This window comes from Haliaeetus leucocephalus, unplaced genomic scaffold (genome assembly GCF_000737465.1).
Source record: "Haliaeetus leucocephalus isolate CR32 unplaced genomic scaffold, Haliaeetus_leucocephalus-4.0 Scaffold1, whole genome shotgun sequence".
Taxonomy (NCBI): Eukaryota; Metazoa; Chordata; class Aves; order Accipitriformes; family Accipitridae; genus Haliaeetus; species Haliaeetus leucocephalus.
In genome coordinates, this window is record NW_010972437.1 from 3998652 (window position 1) to 4015094 (window position 16443).

The following is a 16443-nucleotide window of genomic DNA, read 5'->3' on the forward strand; positions in this document are numbered from 1 at the left end:
CTGACATGTTCTGGGGATAAAGCTACAGCAGCCTCTGCAATGTAGGCTTACCAGCAGGTCTAGAGTATGCCATGCACTACCAGGGAACTGCTGCAACTCCTCACACAGACATCAGTAACTTTTTGAGGACTCTTTTGAAGGCCCACAGAGAGAAAGGGGGAGAAAGGGTGGGGGGGGGGGGGCGGGCAAGGGAGGGGAAGTAAGTGTAAAAGTGTCAGGGGCTTTTGCTTTGCTAGTCAGAACTAGCATTCAGGGAAGGAAAATATTTTCAAAATGCCAAATGGAGCTGTATTAACACATCCCTCCCTCATCTTCTAGCTTTTTCACTGGGAAGACCACTGGAGAAAAAAGGAAAGTCAAAAAGCTCCCCTCCACCCCATCTCAGCAGCTGGCAGTAGAAGACCTGGATTCTCACAATGCGGCCCCTGGAAAAAGGCAAGGAGTTTATTTTTTTTATACAATAAGGCCTCAAGAATCCATTAAATTAGGAATTGTGGAAAGGTCTGCCTTTAAAGGCCCCATATCTTAATTTGATTGAATCTCTAGCCCTCCCTTCTCTGCCACCATATTGCTACTTCAGAAAACATACAAAATCAGTGGGAACATGCACCAAAAAGCTGCCAGGTGACCCACCCTTCTCTTCATTTTCCTTTTCATTTCATCAAAAGACCAGAAATTAATGAAGACAGGATGTGCTAATCTCTGTAGTAACACTGTAATCGACAGAGCAGCTCAGAGAATAGAGAAGGACAGATGTTCAGAAACACCCACCTTTGTAATTGGATTTTCAATGTCACAACATGATAGACATCTTGTAGCATATCGGCTACTGTCGCATCTGGTGCATCAGTCACATAACTGAGAGGAAGGGGATTCCACCTCCCAAGCTTGATTATTCCTGAAAAGAAAACAAAAATTTTGTGCTTTATATTTTATCAGCCATTTACTAAACCCTTTGATAAGCTTGATTGTTCACGAGATTCAAGATCTGCCTTGAGGTTAATTGCAGTCTTGCTCAAAAAGATGTGTTGTACTGACTCCTGAAGCAAACAATGGGGAAGAACAGGAATAGATTTTAAATTCTTAGCAGATACTTGCTGACATGTTCCTGGCTCTTAAATTGCTTCAAGGAAGCACAGGAGGCTTCCTCTCTTCACATCTTTCATCATCCCACTAAAGCCTAGTTCTCTAAGTTAGAACAAGCTTTAAATACTCTATAGTCCTGATTTTGCAGTCTATGAAACCCTTCAGTAAATAAATGCATTGGTTTTGACTTGAACAGGAAAATTCCTATGTGTGGGCTTTCAGCACGCAGTTACAATCTAAGCATGGTACGATTCCCAGTGTGGATGGATGGCACTGAAAACCCACCAAGCAGGAAGAATTCACTCCCAGCTACAAGTTGCACTATGCAGACAGTTGCTTTTCTTTGTGAAAAAAAACCAACTACAAGCTACTGACCACAGATCCAAAATAGCACTTTGGGGGCGGGAGAGAATGCTGTAAGTTCTATTTCTACTTCTGTTCATTTTTTAATAGGGATCATCACCTCTTCTGGATGAGCTTGTCACAAAGACTGTAAACTTGGATGGTAAACCATTTGGTGCAGAGGTATTATTTCTGTTTAGACAATTGCAGAGGGCCCACCCACACCAAAAACAATGACTAATACCCGGGAATGACTTTCAGGAAGACGCCAAAGAAAGCAAGCCACAGTGCCATCTTACATGAGAGCAAAGCAGTTCGGCCTTCTTCTGCACTATCGCAAATACTGCTTTTCTTCCCTCTTCCACCGTGTTCCCACTGCCCCACTGTTGTGCTCACATAACTTTTCTCAGCACAGCCCTACGAGACTCCCATTTAAACTGATGCCTTTTGAGGTCTGCTTATATACTTTTTGATCTTCAAAAAGACCATCTGTAAACTCTACTGCCAGAAATACACTAATACATGAGAAAACTACTTCCTTTGTGGTAACAGGAGCTCCAAGAACCCTCCTTGGGTTTCTGGAAGGATGCTGTAATGCAAAGAAACTTCAACCCTCCCCTCCTCACTTTCTCCTCGCAGTTCTTCACCAGCTCTGGAACTAACCAAACTGAAATAAATGGCAAAGGCCTTTTACCCTGATTTCCCAAACATGATCATAAAATTAGTACCACCTCTGAAACAGTGAAACAGAGGTTCTCGCACAGAGAAAACAACAGAACACAATGCTTATGAGTCCATGAAATAACTGCTACGGAATATTTTTTTCCCCATTCCTACACAGGTTGAAAAGGAAATAATTTTAGTGCTACTCCCTTTCTCTAGCACTTAAATCTTTGCATTTACCATTGACTTATTGCTTTGCAAGGTATTCTATCACCACATACTGAAAGAAACTGGAAGTGACCTAGTTCATCCTCAGCGGCACAAAGTTTCACTGTAACATGCTGGTACAGATGGGCTAATATTTCAAGAGCAGATTAGAAAGCTTTTGGCAAGGGGAGATCTTGTCCAAATGAAACAAAAAGTTAGTAAGTGTTGCTTGATATCCAATGCTTGAAAATGGGACATAAACAGAACAAAAACATTTAAATGATGCACTGTTTCAGTATTAAGATTTAACAATCTGGTGCTGAATATGCTGCAGTATAAATAGTGCCTGGACTCAGATCCAGTAGAGTAACACACAGCACTCATTCACAGCACCGTATGTCTCCAGTGCTGGCTCCTTGAGTCACATTCCACTTGCCAAGAAAAGCTGTTTTTCTTAAGGGGATAGTTTACTTAATGTTATCTCTGGTGACAACAAGAAATGCATATAGTGCAGCATATATTAGTCATGAAATGAGCATCAAGGGTCCACTGAGTGAAATACATGCTGGGAAAACACAGTTTAGCTGCTGACTTCCTTCACCCCCTTCTGCTACATAATAATTTAAAGCAAAATCACCTAAAAATCCAGAAATCCATACCAGCTTCACAGAACACTTGGCTTCCTATGTTTAACCATGCCAAGTTTTCATGTAATTGAAAAAATAAGCATCATATGTGCCCCATAAGTCACATCTAAATTGGTAATATTTTACAAGAGGCTTTATTTTTCATTCAATTAAGGAAAGCACTCAGAGAGCACACCATCTGCAACTGCTCGGGCCTGGCAGCACTGGCGAGAGACAAAGAGATGGTTGGGGGTCACTGAAGTTACCAAAGGTGTCCCCAGACTAAAAAAGTTTAAAGAGAAAAACCACAGTGCAGCCAGAGTGCACCATGGGAAATACTATGCAAATTGCTTTACAGGAAATGTCTGCTACTACTGGAAGTTAGGTAGATTTTTTTTTTTTTTTTAATCCTCCTCTACAACTGGAGAGGAAATTGTTCTGGCTGGATTTAGACAAACACAGGTGTTACCATAATGCTCCGTGCCTCTGCACGTTAACACCTGCTGCGAGTCCTTTACTCTGTGTTACAGCACTGCTGATGTACGCTATTTTTTCAGCCGGTGTGATATGACGTGTGAAATTTTTTTTTCCAGAGCGCATTAAGCTGGTCCAAACGATAGCCAGAAGCCATGGTTTCCATCCAGCTCCTCAGCAGACTTCACAGGTGGTTTATTTCATGGCACCAACACTGTACTTAAGGCAACTCTAGGGCTGCATTTGGGAAGACGATGCCAGCTTGTTAAGCAAATGTATTCTCTGCGTGCTAGAAGACATCTCTGAATGACTCTTCAGTAACATCCGAGTGGACCAAAATTTTCCCCCTTAAAAAGGTCCCGTCTCATCCTGGACTCAGTGTTTCTAGTGTAACAGCAATCCCAAGATAACAGCCTGGTAGCAAGGAGTCACTTTCACATACACGTTTTTTATTGTTCCTCTCATTGACTCCAAATGGTACAGCTCAGGCCTTTAAAGGATTCACTTTAACTTGTCTGACTGAGCTTTTATCCTACCACAACTGAGACTTGGGAGTAGGGACAGGAATAAGCAAAGGTCACTAGGTTATTAATGAATATACTACTGCTCCAGGAATATCACTCCTCTGTCAGCTCCAGACCTTCTCAAAATTATGTGTAGATAATGCACAGCAGATCAGACTGCTCAGGAAATCTGAAAGCACATCTTTCATGAGTTCACAAAACTCTTCTGTTAATGAGTCTGCTTCTCTTTCCTGTATCACTGATCCTTTGGGACTCTTTTCCTGTAAGAGTTTTTCTGAAGGGAAAGTTCAACAGATTTCAAAGCTTGCACACACTCAAGAAATGGCCACACACTAGAACAGCTCTCAAGAACTCATCCAGAAATGGCTGAATGCAGCCCGGGCCAGGTAGTCAATTAAAGACAATAAACGGAGCAAACAATTTTCTCAAAAGATTTTTTTTTTCAAAACATGTTTGAGAAGAGATTCTCTATCCACGCTGGCTGTTGGTTCTTGAATGGCATGTCCTCCTCCAGACAGGTCTTTTATTAAGTTTAAGCTTCAGCTTGATCAAAATGCAGATAGGGAAAAAAAGACAAAGCAATCTAGTTTAAAAGTTACATAACTCCCTTCACCCACAAGAATGCCAGAACACACTAGCAGCAAACTTCTGTGAGCTCGCGTGTCAGGTTCATACAGAACAACCACTGCAATTCACTGCTGGTGTTCCGCTTAGGCCAATGATGTGCCACCCTGCTAGAGCGCTTTCAATTTAGTTTAATTTAAAATGCAGCTCCTTTGGAGAAGAAAGTGGTAACTACACAAGTCAGAGCAGAACAATGCATTGAACAGAAGGCTTGACCAGCTACATCATGGCTGACCTCTATACCTAGCAGAACTTGACACAGGATCTTCATGACTTTTCTTTTACAGTATTACCTGAAAGAGTGATGCATCCAAAGCACTGGGATTGTTCCTGGGACTTCACCCTAGTGAGATGTAAACTGAATGGAGGCAAGGTTGGGGGCTAAAGCAGACTTCTAGAATAACTAAGTTAATCAGGAGCGTAACAACAGCAAAAGGCAAAAAGCTTTTTTTCCCCAGAAAAATACAGCCAAGCTGGCAAACCCTTTTCATTATTATGTAGCTTATGCTGTCCCAGAAAATTATTTACCTATATGGGCTAGAAGCCTCATTTGTCTTTGCAAACGGAAAGATAGCCATACAGTACACTCATTCTAAGAATGCCACATCTGGGGTTTAGAATATACAGTCTAGCTATGACACTTCTTGGTCATAAACAGAGTGAGGTCCGGGTCCTGCATTTCCCAGTCACCTGCATAGTTAACTTTTTATCTGGATAGTCCCAGGAGAAATACTGGAGCATCCCATGGACACTTCAATACCTCACTCCTGTAAAATCAAACTCTTAAAATGGGGCATTTTCCAAATTCTTTTGCAGCTAAAGAGAGCAAACAGGACCAGAACAGACCTCATGCTGTCAATGCCTCCCTTCACAAACTGCTCCCACCATGGTTAGACTCCTGATTTCACCTTTCACGAGTTATGAGCATATCTGAGTTACATCTTAAATGGATACTTGTAGGTAGGTAACGCAGGATTAATGCAATTTATTTAAAATGCTAATCTGCTAGGGTTAAAATTAACTCATGGGATCAAATGAAGGACATTTTGGAAGTTCCCATTAGCATCACCACCCCCACCTCAACATTTTTCTGGAGACAGCTACAAACTGAATCATGAGTAACACTTGCCCAAATACATACAGAGGGGGAAAGAGAAGGAATTTTGTGTTCTTTGGCTAAAGGGGAAGAAGAAGGGTAACAGAGAATAGATTATTTACCAAACATCGTTAAGAAAAGCGCTTGTCAACACTAAGCAGACAAACCATTTGACTCCCTGATGCACACCAACACCTCTCATTTGCTACAGCATAAGCAAATGTAACCTGCTGAGACTCACATAGAGTGAGGTGTTAAAGCAGAACTTGTTTTAATCGCTGTCCTTGCGGACTGACAGCCAGTCAGGCTGGAAACTGGAGAAGTGCAAAGCTCGTTTCTTACGCTACAGCTCCGTGTTCACTAACATGTTGCAGGCTGTGGCAGCACAAGTTACATCCAGCTCAGGTAAGAACACGTGCCTGTACAGTCAGACACAGCAAACACCAGAGTGTTTATGTGAGCTTCAGAAAGGCTGAGGGAATACGCAGTGCCCAACCCAGCACAAGATCTCCTGGGCTACGTTTACTCCTTCAAAATGCACTGAGCAAATCTGAATCTGCAGAGTTATACCAGACCAGAGCCATGCCTCACATGGCTGTGGCGTTCCAGAGCTGTACGAGGTGTCCTGGCGTTCACCTCCCTGCATCACAGCATCGCTGCCCGAGAGTGGCTGACTGCAAACGCAGGGCTGGGTGAAGAACACAGGCAACATCTGCTGCCGTGCTGTGAGTTCAATCAAATAATTTTGTTTAAACATCTTACTTTCTAACAGCAGCTCTTATCAACACAACAGAAACTCAGGAGAAACTGCAGATTAGCACAAGCACCCAAACACTTTGATTCTTTTTACAACTCCAAATGAAAGACCTCAGTGAAACACTCAATAAAACCCCTGCTGCCGGGACCATCAAGCCATTTATCTATCAGCCACTACTGACAGGGCCCCCCTACAAGATGGGTAGGCTCTTGTGATGCTGATTGCATCTGTTTATCCTCTTCAGAGGTGTCTTGTCCTTATGCTATAGCATGTAATTTTCCTTTGTTCAGCTGTGCTTTGTTACAGAAATTAAAAACTGCCTGTCCCATGTAATAAGTACATAGACTTATTTATCCATAAATCAGTTTGCAGGAAATCACTACCCTGCGGTACATAATAACTCAGCCTGTGTTTCTAACCTGTACCCTGGCTGCAGTATATCATCAAACTGTAACAACATAAAGGCATAATTTGTAGTTATTGTTGTTAATCCAGCAAAGGGAATGACTTTTCAAGCAGAAAGGAGAAAAAAGCAATGGGAACAATTAAAAAAAACCCTGATTATATTAATTTTTGTATTATATTATTGAGCTGCCTTTTCTAGCTCTTAGGGAAATTTAAAAAATATTATACTGCCTTTGCCCATCATTATAAGGGTGCCCATATTATTCCATTGAATTTCAATCAGTGACATATTAGGGTAATAGATGGGGAAAATAATCAGCATAATCCTCCCCTGCACTTCTAAAGCGCCTTTCATCAGAGGATCCCAAAGCACTTAAAAAACATTAATTAATTAAGCTTTGTAACATCCCTGTGAGGTAGACTGTATTATGCCAATTGACATATCGGTGATTTAGTGACTGAAAGCACACAATGAACATAATCCTATGTTTATGCCAATACAAAAGAATCCCCCTCGTTCCGCATTTCGGTCCATAATAAATAATTCAGTGAGAGAACAGGAATAAACTATGTGGTTACACTGTGATGTACACATCCACAAATCAACAGGAACACCCACACTCCCTGAATGACGAACACTCCACCCCGGCTCGTAAGACTTGCGCAACTTCAGGGCTCTGCACAAAAGGGTGACCTTCACCCAAGGGGAAGGCACGGCCGAGCTACCCAAAGCTCTGGCAGCGCAAAGCCCTTTGTACTGCTGTTGCTGGAGGTCTTTGCTAGTGCTGCTTTAAAATGCCGTCATAAACTATGTCTACCAATGGCGGTTTACAGGACGAAATTTTGTGGTGCAACAACACATCAATGAGCTGGTCAATTTAAACACTCATATCTAGCCTTTCTGGCTTGCACATCTGTATTAATACATGGACTTCAATATAGATATGCATTTACATGATTATATATGATATTTATATGATTATATATTAAAACGTTTACAGAAACATGGATGTGAGTAACTATCAATAGGAAGACTGTTAGTGTTACAAGGTTTAACTGCTGAACTTCAGAGTACTTTCACAGATGAAAATCACTTTGATATATGAAGCTCGGTTTGAGTTTTTAATTTTTTGAACGCTAGTGTTGCCCATTCCTTTCCTCCAGCATGACTGTACTCAAGTATTTGACTTAAATAACACACACCAAACGGTTTGATGCCTTGTAACTCTACATATCGGGTTTACATTTTACAGTAAAAAGACTGTGCCTCATGTAATAGATGCTGCTTCACATTTGGGAAACGTTATGTGAGGACCCTGACTTTTATAAGATTAATTTAATATAGGCACTAAGTTACTAGACTAAATTAATAAAGATCTTCTTAAAAAAAAAGGGGGGGGAACAGAATGAACCCACAAATTAAATAAAATTTTCTGGAGCTTGTTATTTTGGAAGTCTTTATTTAATTTTCCAACCCCCTATTCTGTCTGAAAAAACAGCCAATAATTGGTAAGGAAACAGGAAAAAAAAAAGGTCGATGTTATTTACTTCAGGGGATTATTTTTAAAACTGTTACATGATAGAACATGAATACCACAAATAAATGGAAGGGTGAGGAAGCAAAGGAGGTACACAATATTCTAAAACTAAGTATTTTTTATGTTTTATGTATGACTTTTAAAACTATTACCTCCACTGAGGAAAACCACATTTAGCCCTGCATAACATCTCTCTTTTACCATTTTTTGGATAAGTCTGCACTTACCTTGGACAGCAAGAAGTAATACATGAATTAAGAGAGGGAAGCCGTCTTCTTCTCTTTTTTGTTTGAGAGAGAGAACCACTCCAAGCATCACTTCCATGGCATGAAAACAAACTCTCTTCAGTCATGAAAACTCATGACAGAGAGGCTACTGCATGCAAGATACTAAACAGCTTTTAGCCGTTGCCCTTCATAACCCTGTCAGCCTGGCGCTCAGCTTTGCCCTCCAGCAGGCTGTCCTCTCCTGAGAGGCACCATCACACCGGGGCTACTTTTCTCAGCAGTATTATTCAGTGGCCCAAATGCCCAGAGGATTGCAGCACACACTCCTTCACGAACAGCACCCTCACATAAAGCCCAAAGCACGGCGCTCTCCCCGTTTTTGCATGAAATTACTGTCTTTTGGGCAACCTGTACTCTTATGGTAAGATCCTTCCCAGCTCAATCCTGGGAACGCTTGAGCTTGCTCAGCTGCACAGGAGCGAAGGCTGTGCCTCCTCCCAGGGAGCCGTGGCTGCTGAACGCCTTTGAAATCCAGACCAGGAGTGTCACAACTCAGCCTATTCCCTGATCGAAGCTGATTCCTTAGCTGCTCCCATGCCTGGAGGTTTGCTTTGCCATCTTAAAACCACCGCTGTTCCTTTTGCTTTGGACAGCAGCTGCCTCTCTTTGAGTCCCAGGCTCCCTGGCAAAACCCTGGCTGCTACTCTGCCATCCCCCAGCCTGGCGCTGGGACCACAGCTCCTGTCTATAATTCAGTGCCTCCCAGAGAGCCTACATAGGCCGATACTGCTAGTGGGGACCTGTAACGTGCTTCCACCTTAGCCTTAGAGGCTGAAAATTGGGGCTTTAGTGTATTTGCCTCAGTTGCTAAGAAACACGAATGCAAGTGTACTCAACAGGCGGTGCTTTTCTCCACTGCACATGTTTCTTTAACAGCCACAAACAATGCCTGGATCATCTCGCCCCAAATTCCGGACTTGGTGACTGTATTGCCACCTCATGCACATGGTGGCACATGCTGCCAGGTGCTGCACATGAGTAAAAGGCCCAGAACTTTACAGAAACATTTGTTTTCCAGCCCTCTTTGTCAGCGTCCTGCCAGCCCAACGCCACCAACACAACCCACCTCACGACACCTCCAGCAGGGAGAACAAGGCATCCCGGCAGACAGCCTTTGGTCCCCCCACCCTCCAGAAGCCTTTCTTGCATTTTATATTATGATGTTTTTGAATGGAGAAGAGAGTAAGAGACAGGAGATGTTTTCCTTCTTTGGGGAAAACCCTGTATCTGTTTTTAAAAAGAAGCCAGTGCCGCAGACTCCTTCAATTCACCCAGCTTCAATGCTTGCCTATAAGCTTCACACAGGAAGACAGTCCACTGAGCAGGAAAAAAGCACAGTAACATGGCATTGCAACTGAATACATAAAACACATTTTAAAGGTTATAAAAGAGCATTGCTAATAGGACGTTGTAGAGTCTAATAGGCTTAGAATTAAGCCTACGGACATTGTTTGGCCTTGTATGAATCTGAATATCCTGCCTACTCACAGTAACACAGCTACCGAGAGCACAGAAAGTCTGGCTCAGACTGCAGACATACAGTAGCCAACTATCTTTGTGTTGAGTCAACTAGCAGTAGATTTGAAAATTCATGGGTCTCAAGTCCAAAGAAAAATAAGGACACACAGCATGCTGTGCTGCACAAACAAACCCCTAAACTGAATGCAGATTTATATTCTGGCCTATGTAGTTTAACAGCTTAATCTTTTTAGTTTAAGATTTGTGTCTTTTGGGGTTTTCCTTACACTGTATGAAGACTAGCAGAACATTTTTTCACTAAATTACTACTTTTGGCTTGCCTTCTGTCTTTTCTTTCCTCCCACCAGACATTCAGTTCTTGACTTCCATGAAAAAAAACAACATGAACAACTGAAGAACTAGTAGGACAGCATCTAACTAGCAGGTTAGAAAAGCATGTATTGCTGAGGAAAGAGAGGGATTGAGGACTTTGCTGAAAACCCCAAACAACGACTGCTTCCACTAATTCAACATGAATGCAATATGTGAAGATGCAATTTGGCTCAGAAGTCCTTTGCTCTCTGTAGCTGCATTATTGTAAGAGCACATCCAGATCCATACAAGACCAAACAATGTCCATAGGCTTGATCCTACTATCTTTAACGACATCCAGTTAAGAACTAGATCCACCATTAAACAGTTAACAAAGGAGGTAAGACTTGTATTCTAGCATTTTTATATTAAAAAATTGTAAGGAAGAAAAATTATCCATATGTAAATGTGCATGCACACATATAATTAAGAATACACAATAGACCAAAGACTGAGGGTTTGTTGATCTTTAGGCTCAGGTCTCCCTCGTAGCTCACAAACAGGTAAACAGCAATGGATCAAACCTTAGCCTTCCCTTACAAATTGATCTACTAGGGAGAGACAAAGAATAGTATCTTTAAGGTTGCAATATTTCTTTTCAAAATACATTTTAATAATCCTAGTCCCTAATTTGGGCAGCATTGTAAATTCAGATAAATTCAATTAAAGTCAATAAAAATTTTTCCTTCACTGAGACTCATTTCAGTTGATAACCTGATTCTCAGGTTCCTCATCTCCCTCTTTTCTTCCCAGGAAGAGCAAAACAATTCTGCATTTCTGACAAGTCTAAATAAAGCTTTGCTGGTTACTGAACTATGCTACATTTCCTATCAACAGAAAACAAAGCAGAAAAAAAAGACTGTAGTTCACCACTAGAGGAGATGACTCAGAGCAAGCAGGAACTGTTACCAGACTCAGAAAAAACAGTTTTCCCTTGTACTGTTGATGAGCCCACATTATGCTGAGATGAACCCAGATTTGTTTTCTTAGCCCACATCTTCCTAGAACTGAACCTATTTTCTTACAAAGCCACCGGATCCTTTTTGGATCCTGTTAGCATTTTCATCTCCACGTTAGTCAGTTTGTGAACGAAAGACCAAAAGATAGAAAGACAGAAAGAACTATATTTTTAATTTGAATTATAAATTTCTGCGCACATGGCAAAGACTAGAAAGAGTTATTCACTTTTTGGATCTGGGAGGTTTGCAGCACATGCACGTCATGCTTTGAATCATTTCCAGAAGTTTACCACTTCTTTACATAGCAGCTAAGATTCTCGTGTAATCACAGCACATAGATATTGTGGAGCTGCTATGAAGAAAATTAACACTATCCCAGCCAAAACCAGGTTGGGAGTTTAAGGGACACCATCAGACGCTGCAAGACTCCATAGTCTCAAGCATTGGTGGCACTGTAAACACCTTCATGAGATGGTGGAGAGCTCTAGAACCTCCTGAGATCCATCCTCCAGTAAGTAGTTCACACTGCTTCACAACCCACCAAGCTGGAAGATGGAACACCAGCACTCTCAGGCCTTTTTTTTTTTTTTTTTGCACTGCAGACACCTTAAGAGATAGGTTATCACAACAGCCCCAACGATGGGTCTTCTGGTGTAAGAAACTGTTGTTTAATACCAACACTCCTACACTAAATCAATTTCCATACCAGAACCCTATTCCTCCAGAGCTCAGTGCTCTCACCACTTCTTTTTCTTTCCTAAACTCTATCTCATGTTCAAATGCAAAGAGCCAAAAAATCCCCCACGCTGATATTTCAAGAAAAGAGGGGGGAAAGATTGTCATTCCTAATCATCTCCCAAAGCCCCAGGTATCTTAGGCCCACGTATGCACAGCTTCTACATGTGTGTAAGCAGAAAAGGAATTCAGAGGCTCATTCAGAGTTCTGGGGAATATCATTAAACAAAGATATATTGGAATGATGGCTTATTCAGAACATGGTACCAATACTAGAAAATCTCTGGAATGTAGCAAAGATGCCGTTTCACCACAAGGTACAACCTATCCTGCTGCCAGTGTTCTCCTCTGTACTGCAAATACACAGTAATTGACTAGGGATTTCAACTAACAACATCACAGTAAAGGAGATATAATAAGATACACGTAACAGTACTTCCCAAAGTCTTATGTAGGAAGATGAAGACATTGCATGCACATGCATTCCCGAAAGAGTATGTGGAATAACCCTCCAATAATCCAGATGTATGCTCCTCTCCTTAACTCGCACAGGGAACCAGAGTAAACCTCAGCACTGAGGGAGCACTACTAGCACAGCAAGCACAAGACAAAGAGGTGGCTTTGGGAGTTTTATCGTTTTCACAATCTGATTGATTTCAAAGGTCACCCTGGAGGAAAAGCCTCAATCTGGTTTCTGCCGACACTGTCATCTCCCACGGCCAGTAACTATTCCCTGCTCTTGGCACTCGCTCAGGTGGTGGGACGTGGGTTGCGCTGTGGGTATCTGCGTCTTAATGAAAGTCTATTTTACTCCCCAAAAGTCTGTTGTTCATTTGGAGACAGGGAGTATTATTAGTTGTTTCATACTGCAGGTCTTAAGACAGGTATAAACTGCAAAGAAATAAAGACTGAGTAAGCAGAAACTTTAGTACTAAAGAATTATCCCAAAAGTCTGAGATGCCTAAAATGCTAAAATAATTCAGACTTCAAAACCATTTGAAATTTATTCTTTTTCTAATTAGTTAAAAAAAAAAAAAAAAAGAAAGAAACCAAAAAAGAGTATATGGAGTAAAGAGGTGATGCAGCACATCCACCATATGGGATGCTTCAGCACTTCTTCAGGTCTGTAGCTCTCTGTGTAGAGGCAGCTCAGCTTTTCTGCCTGCCTTTTTGATTGGCAGCACTTTAGGTGAGGACCAAACACTCATCATAATGCACGTCCACCTGGAAAAATCCACTGCCTCAGAAATACCCTCCTTCCTCCTTTTCACATTTGAGTTTATGGTGGATGAAAATCCAATCAGAGGAGCCTATCAGCACCAAAACAGCTCTTGTTCCCCAGGTGATGGCCCTGGTTTACAGTTTATCACAGAATAACTCATTTGAAGAGCTCATGCAATAAGGGTCCCAGTCAGTGTGACCAGGTGCCGCTGTGGTGTAGGTGTAAAAGGTCAAAGCCACACCATTAAAATTGTAATCTAGGAGAATAATCGTAAATATTAAATGAAATGGATAAATTATGGATGAATCTGTAAGATTTTGTGAGAAATGGCTTCCTTTAGATATAGTATTCTAGACTAAACATGTTCTCATGAAATTTGAGAAGTTGTTCAATGAAGTCATGCTGAAAATGAAGTTCTACCCAATCTTGACAATCAGGAGTAATTTTATTGCTGGTGACCCAAAATACTGGCGCCTCTGTTACCTCCTTTACCTACTCTGAGGTGAAATGCTTTTCACTGCATGCCCAAAGAAGAGAACTGAAGATCTGGAGGCCCCTCATCTGGAAATGTCTAAAGAACACTTAATTTATAGAAACTAAGATAACAGTTCGTAATCGAAATACTCTGTCTTCAGGCTGTGCTAACATAAGCTCTTTACAAATAGCAATGAAACGGAGGTACCAATTTCAAGATATTAAGGACTTAAGCCAGCTTTTATCCAGGTATGTAGTGTACAAAAGGCTTCACATTCCATTAGCTGTGTCGTGTGCCCGCATGTGCCCTGTTTAAATAAAAGGAATGTCATACCGGAATCATCTGTTCAATAATTTTTATATTGAAGGAAAATATTAGCAAATGTAACTAAGTGTCACAACCAAAACTTTAGAGAGATCTTGGTAGAACTGCAAAATTACGCTGTTATGGTGGCTGAGGTGTTTTCTGCCAGTAGGGAAAGGGAATTTGCAGTGCTGTATCTCATGACAGATAGGTAGACTTGGCAGGCTGATGGGCAAGAATGATGCACACTCTCCCTCAGCCTCAGTCAGACGGCAGAACCCTCCAACAACAACTGCCCTAGCCAGAAAATGGTGTCAACCTTGCTGCCAGCCTTTTAGGTCTCCTTCTGTACAAAGAAAATAGTTTTAATTTTTAGCTTGCAAATAACTGAACAGGTTTTATTTCCTGCTAAAACAGAGCTCAGATTCGTCACAGTCTATAAGATGCTTTCAACCCTGGATGAGAATCCCTCGTGGCAAGCAGCTCTGCTGGGCAGTGCCTGCTCACCCGCCCCTCCAGGGCCACATCACTGTCGCCTTCCTCCTCACACCCACGCCACGCTGTTCCCGTCTCTGAATGACAGCCAGCCACCTCCCAGCTCTACAGGAATAAATCTCCAGACCACAAACCTCTAATGTCCCCTCCTCCTACCCCCAAGGCAACAACTTACTCTATTTAGCTTGAGTCATGACTTTTCTTCCCATCTTCTTACCATGCATTTCACTCAAATTTATAAACAAGAGGAAGAGGAGGTCACTAGAGTCTGCCGTGGGTCTAGTCTACTGGGATGAGCAAGGGATGCCGGCTCCACAAGAGCTGTGCCCAAGGGTACCCACCACCAGGCACGCTCACTCAGCCCATGCAGAGCAGGGCAGGCCAGAATACACAAAGAGGCAAGCTCCCAGGGCAGGGCGAAAGCTGCCCTTGTAGATGAGAAAGGACCACGGCAGGTAGGCATGGGCAACCTCTGCCAGTCACATTCGCACCTCAGCGTTAGCTTTCTTCACTGTGCACATATGGGCTACCCATTTAACTGGTCGGCTGCACAGACCCATCTCTCCCTGCAGTCAAGGAGAAAAAAAGATTTCGTTTCTCCACTAAAATAACCCACTTTACTGCCAGAGCAAATCTTTTTTCATATAGTCTCTTCTGGATCAGTTTTCACGTATACATTACTAAATATTCAATGGAATAACTATTTCTAAATAACATGTATAATACCTTTTAAGTGGCTGCAAATATATGCATAGCCACATAATGGGAGAGAACAGAGCAGTCTGTTTAAATCATGCTCCCCTTACTGATTTTCACAGCAAAAGTAGTAAAGTATTTGTAGGGAGCCAATACAATAAAATGCAAAGTGAATTTAAATTAAAAGGAGAAAATAAAACACTTACTTTAAGGGATTAACACTTTTCCCCCTTCCTGCACATAAAGATATGTGTATCTGTATTTACTCTGGACACTATACAGTTCATATGTATGTATATATATTTAGACACAGGTATGCAGCATGTTGGTATAACTAAGAAACGAAAAACATAGTAAGAAAAAAAATTTGGAAAAAAATTTTTTTTTTTCCAGTTGTTTCTCCGAGTAATGCCAGAAGAATCTTTGTATTTCATCTTGGGGTTTGAACATTAGTAGTCATTCTCTGACGATATTTAGATGAGAAGCCTTCAACTATACAAAGGTGGTGAAGTCATTATTTCTATTGCAGAAAATTATCTTAAATTCTTTTGTTCGTCAAATCACCACCAAAAGATGACATTATTTCTGAATATTCCATGTGTAACACAGATCAGTAGATTGTGGAAGTAACAGATATTTTGCTTCAGTGGATAAAAATCAGGGGAGAAAAAGCAGGGGGAATCAGTTCATAAAACCACAACTTGCGTAACTGGTTCTGCTTAAATGAAAAACAAATCAACTGATCATTTCCTGGCAGATGAAGCATTATATTCAAACAGAATTTAAGAATTTATTCTCTAAATTATTTAGCCCTATCCTTACTCCCTATCAGTCTATTCCCTTTTTATTTAAAAACTTGCTTTTAAAGCAGATAAATTTTGAAGGAGAAATTCTGTCTCAAACTAGAAAAAGTTGAAAAAGGAAAATATCAAAACCAGATCACCTCGAAACAACATATTTTTAAATCTCATGCCCATGTCTCCTCTGCTGTTTAACTTTTCTCCTGGCAAAACTATTCAATGAATTTGGTAAGATTACTAATGTGTTTGTTTAATCCCCCAGCCCCAGCCCTCCACAGACAGCTTTTACGTGGATTTGT

The 16443-nt window shown here is 41.4% G+C and overlaps 1 protein-coding gene across 1 annotated transcript in view; it reads right to left on the reverse strand.

Annotated features, from left to right (window-relative positions):
- Window positions 1-16443, reverse strand: part of SATB2 (SATB homeobox 2) — a 112069-nt gene that overhangs the window by 74247 nt on the left and 21379 nt on the right. Inside the window, exon 2 of the mRNA XM_010564396.1 lies at window positions 772-898. Coding sequence (XP_010562698.1) covers window positions 772-898 — 127 coding nt within the window. The remainder of the gene's footprint in view (window positions 1-771; window positions 899-16443) is intronic.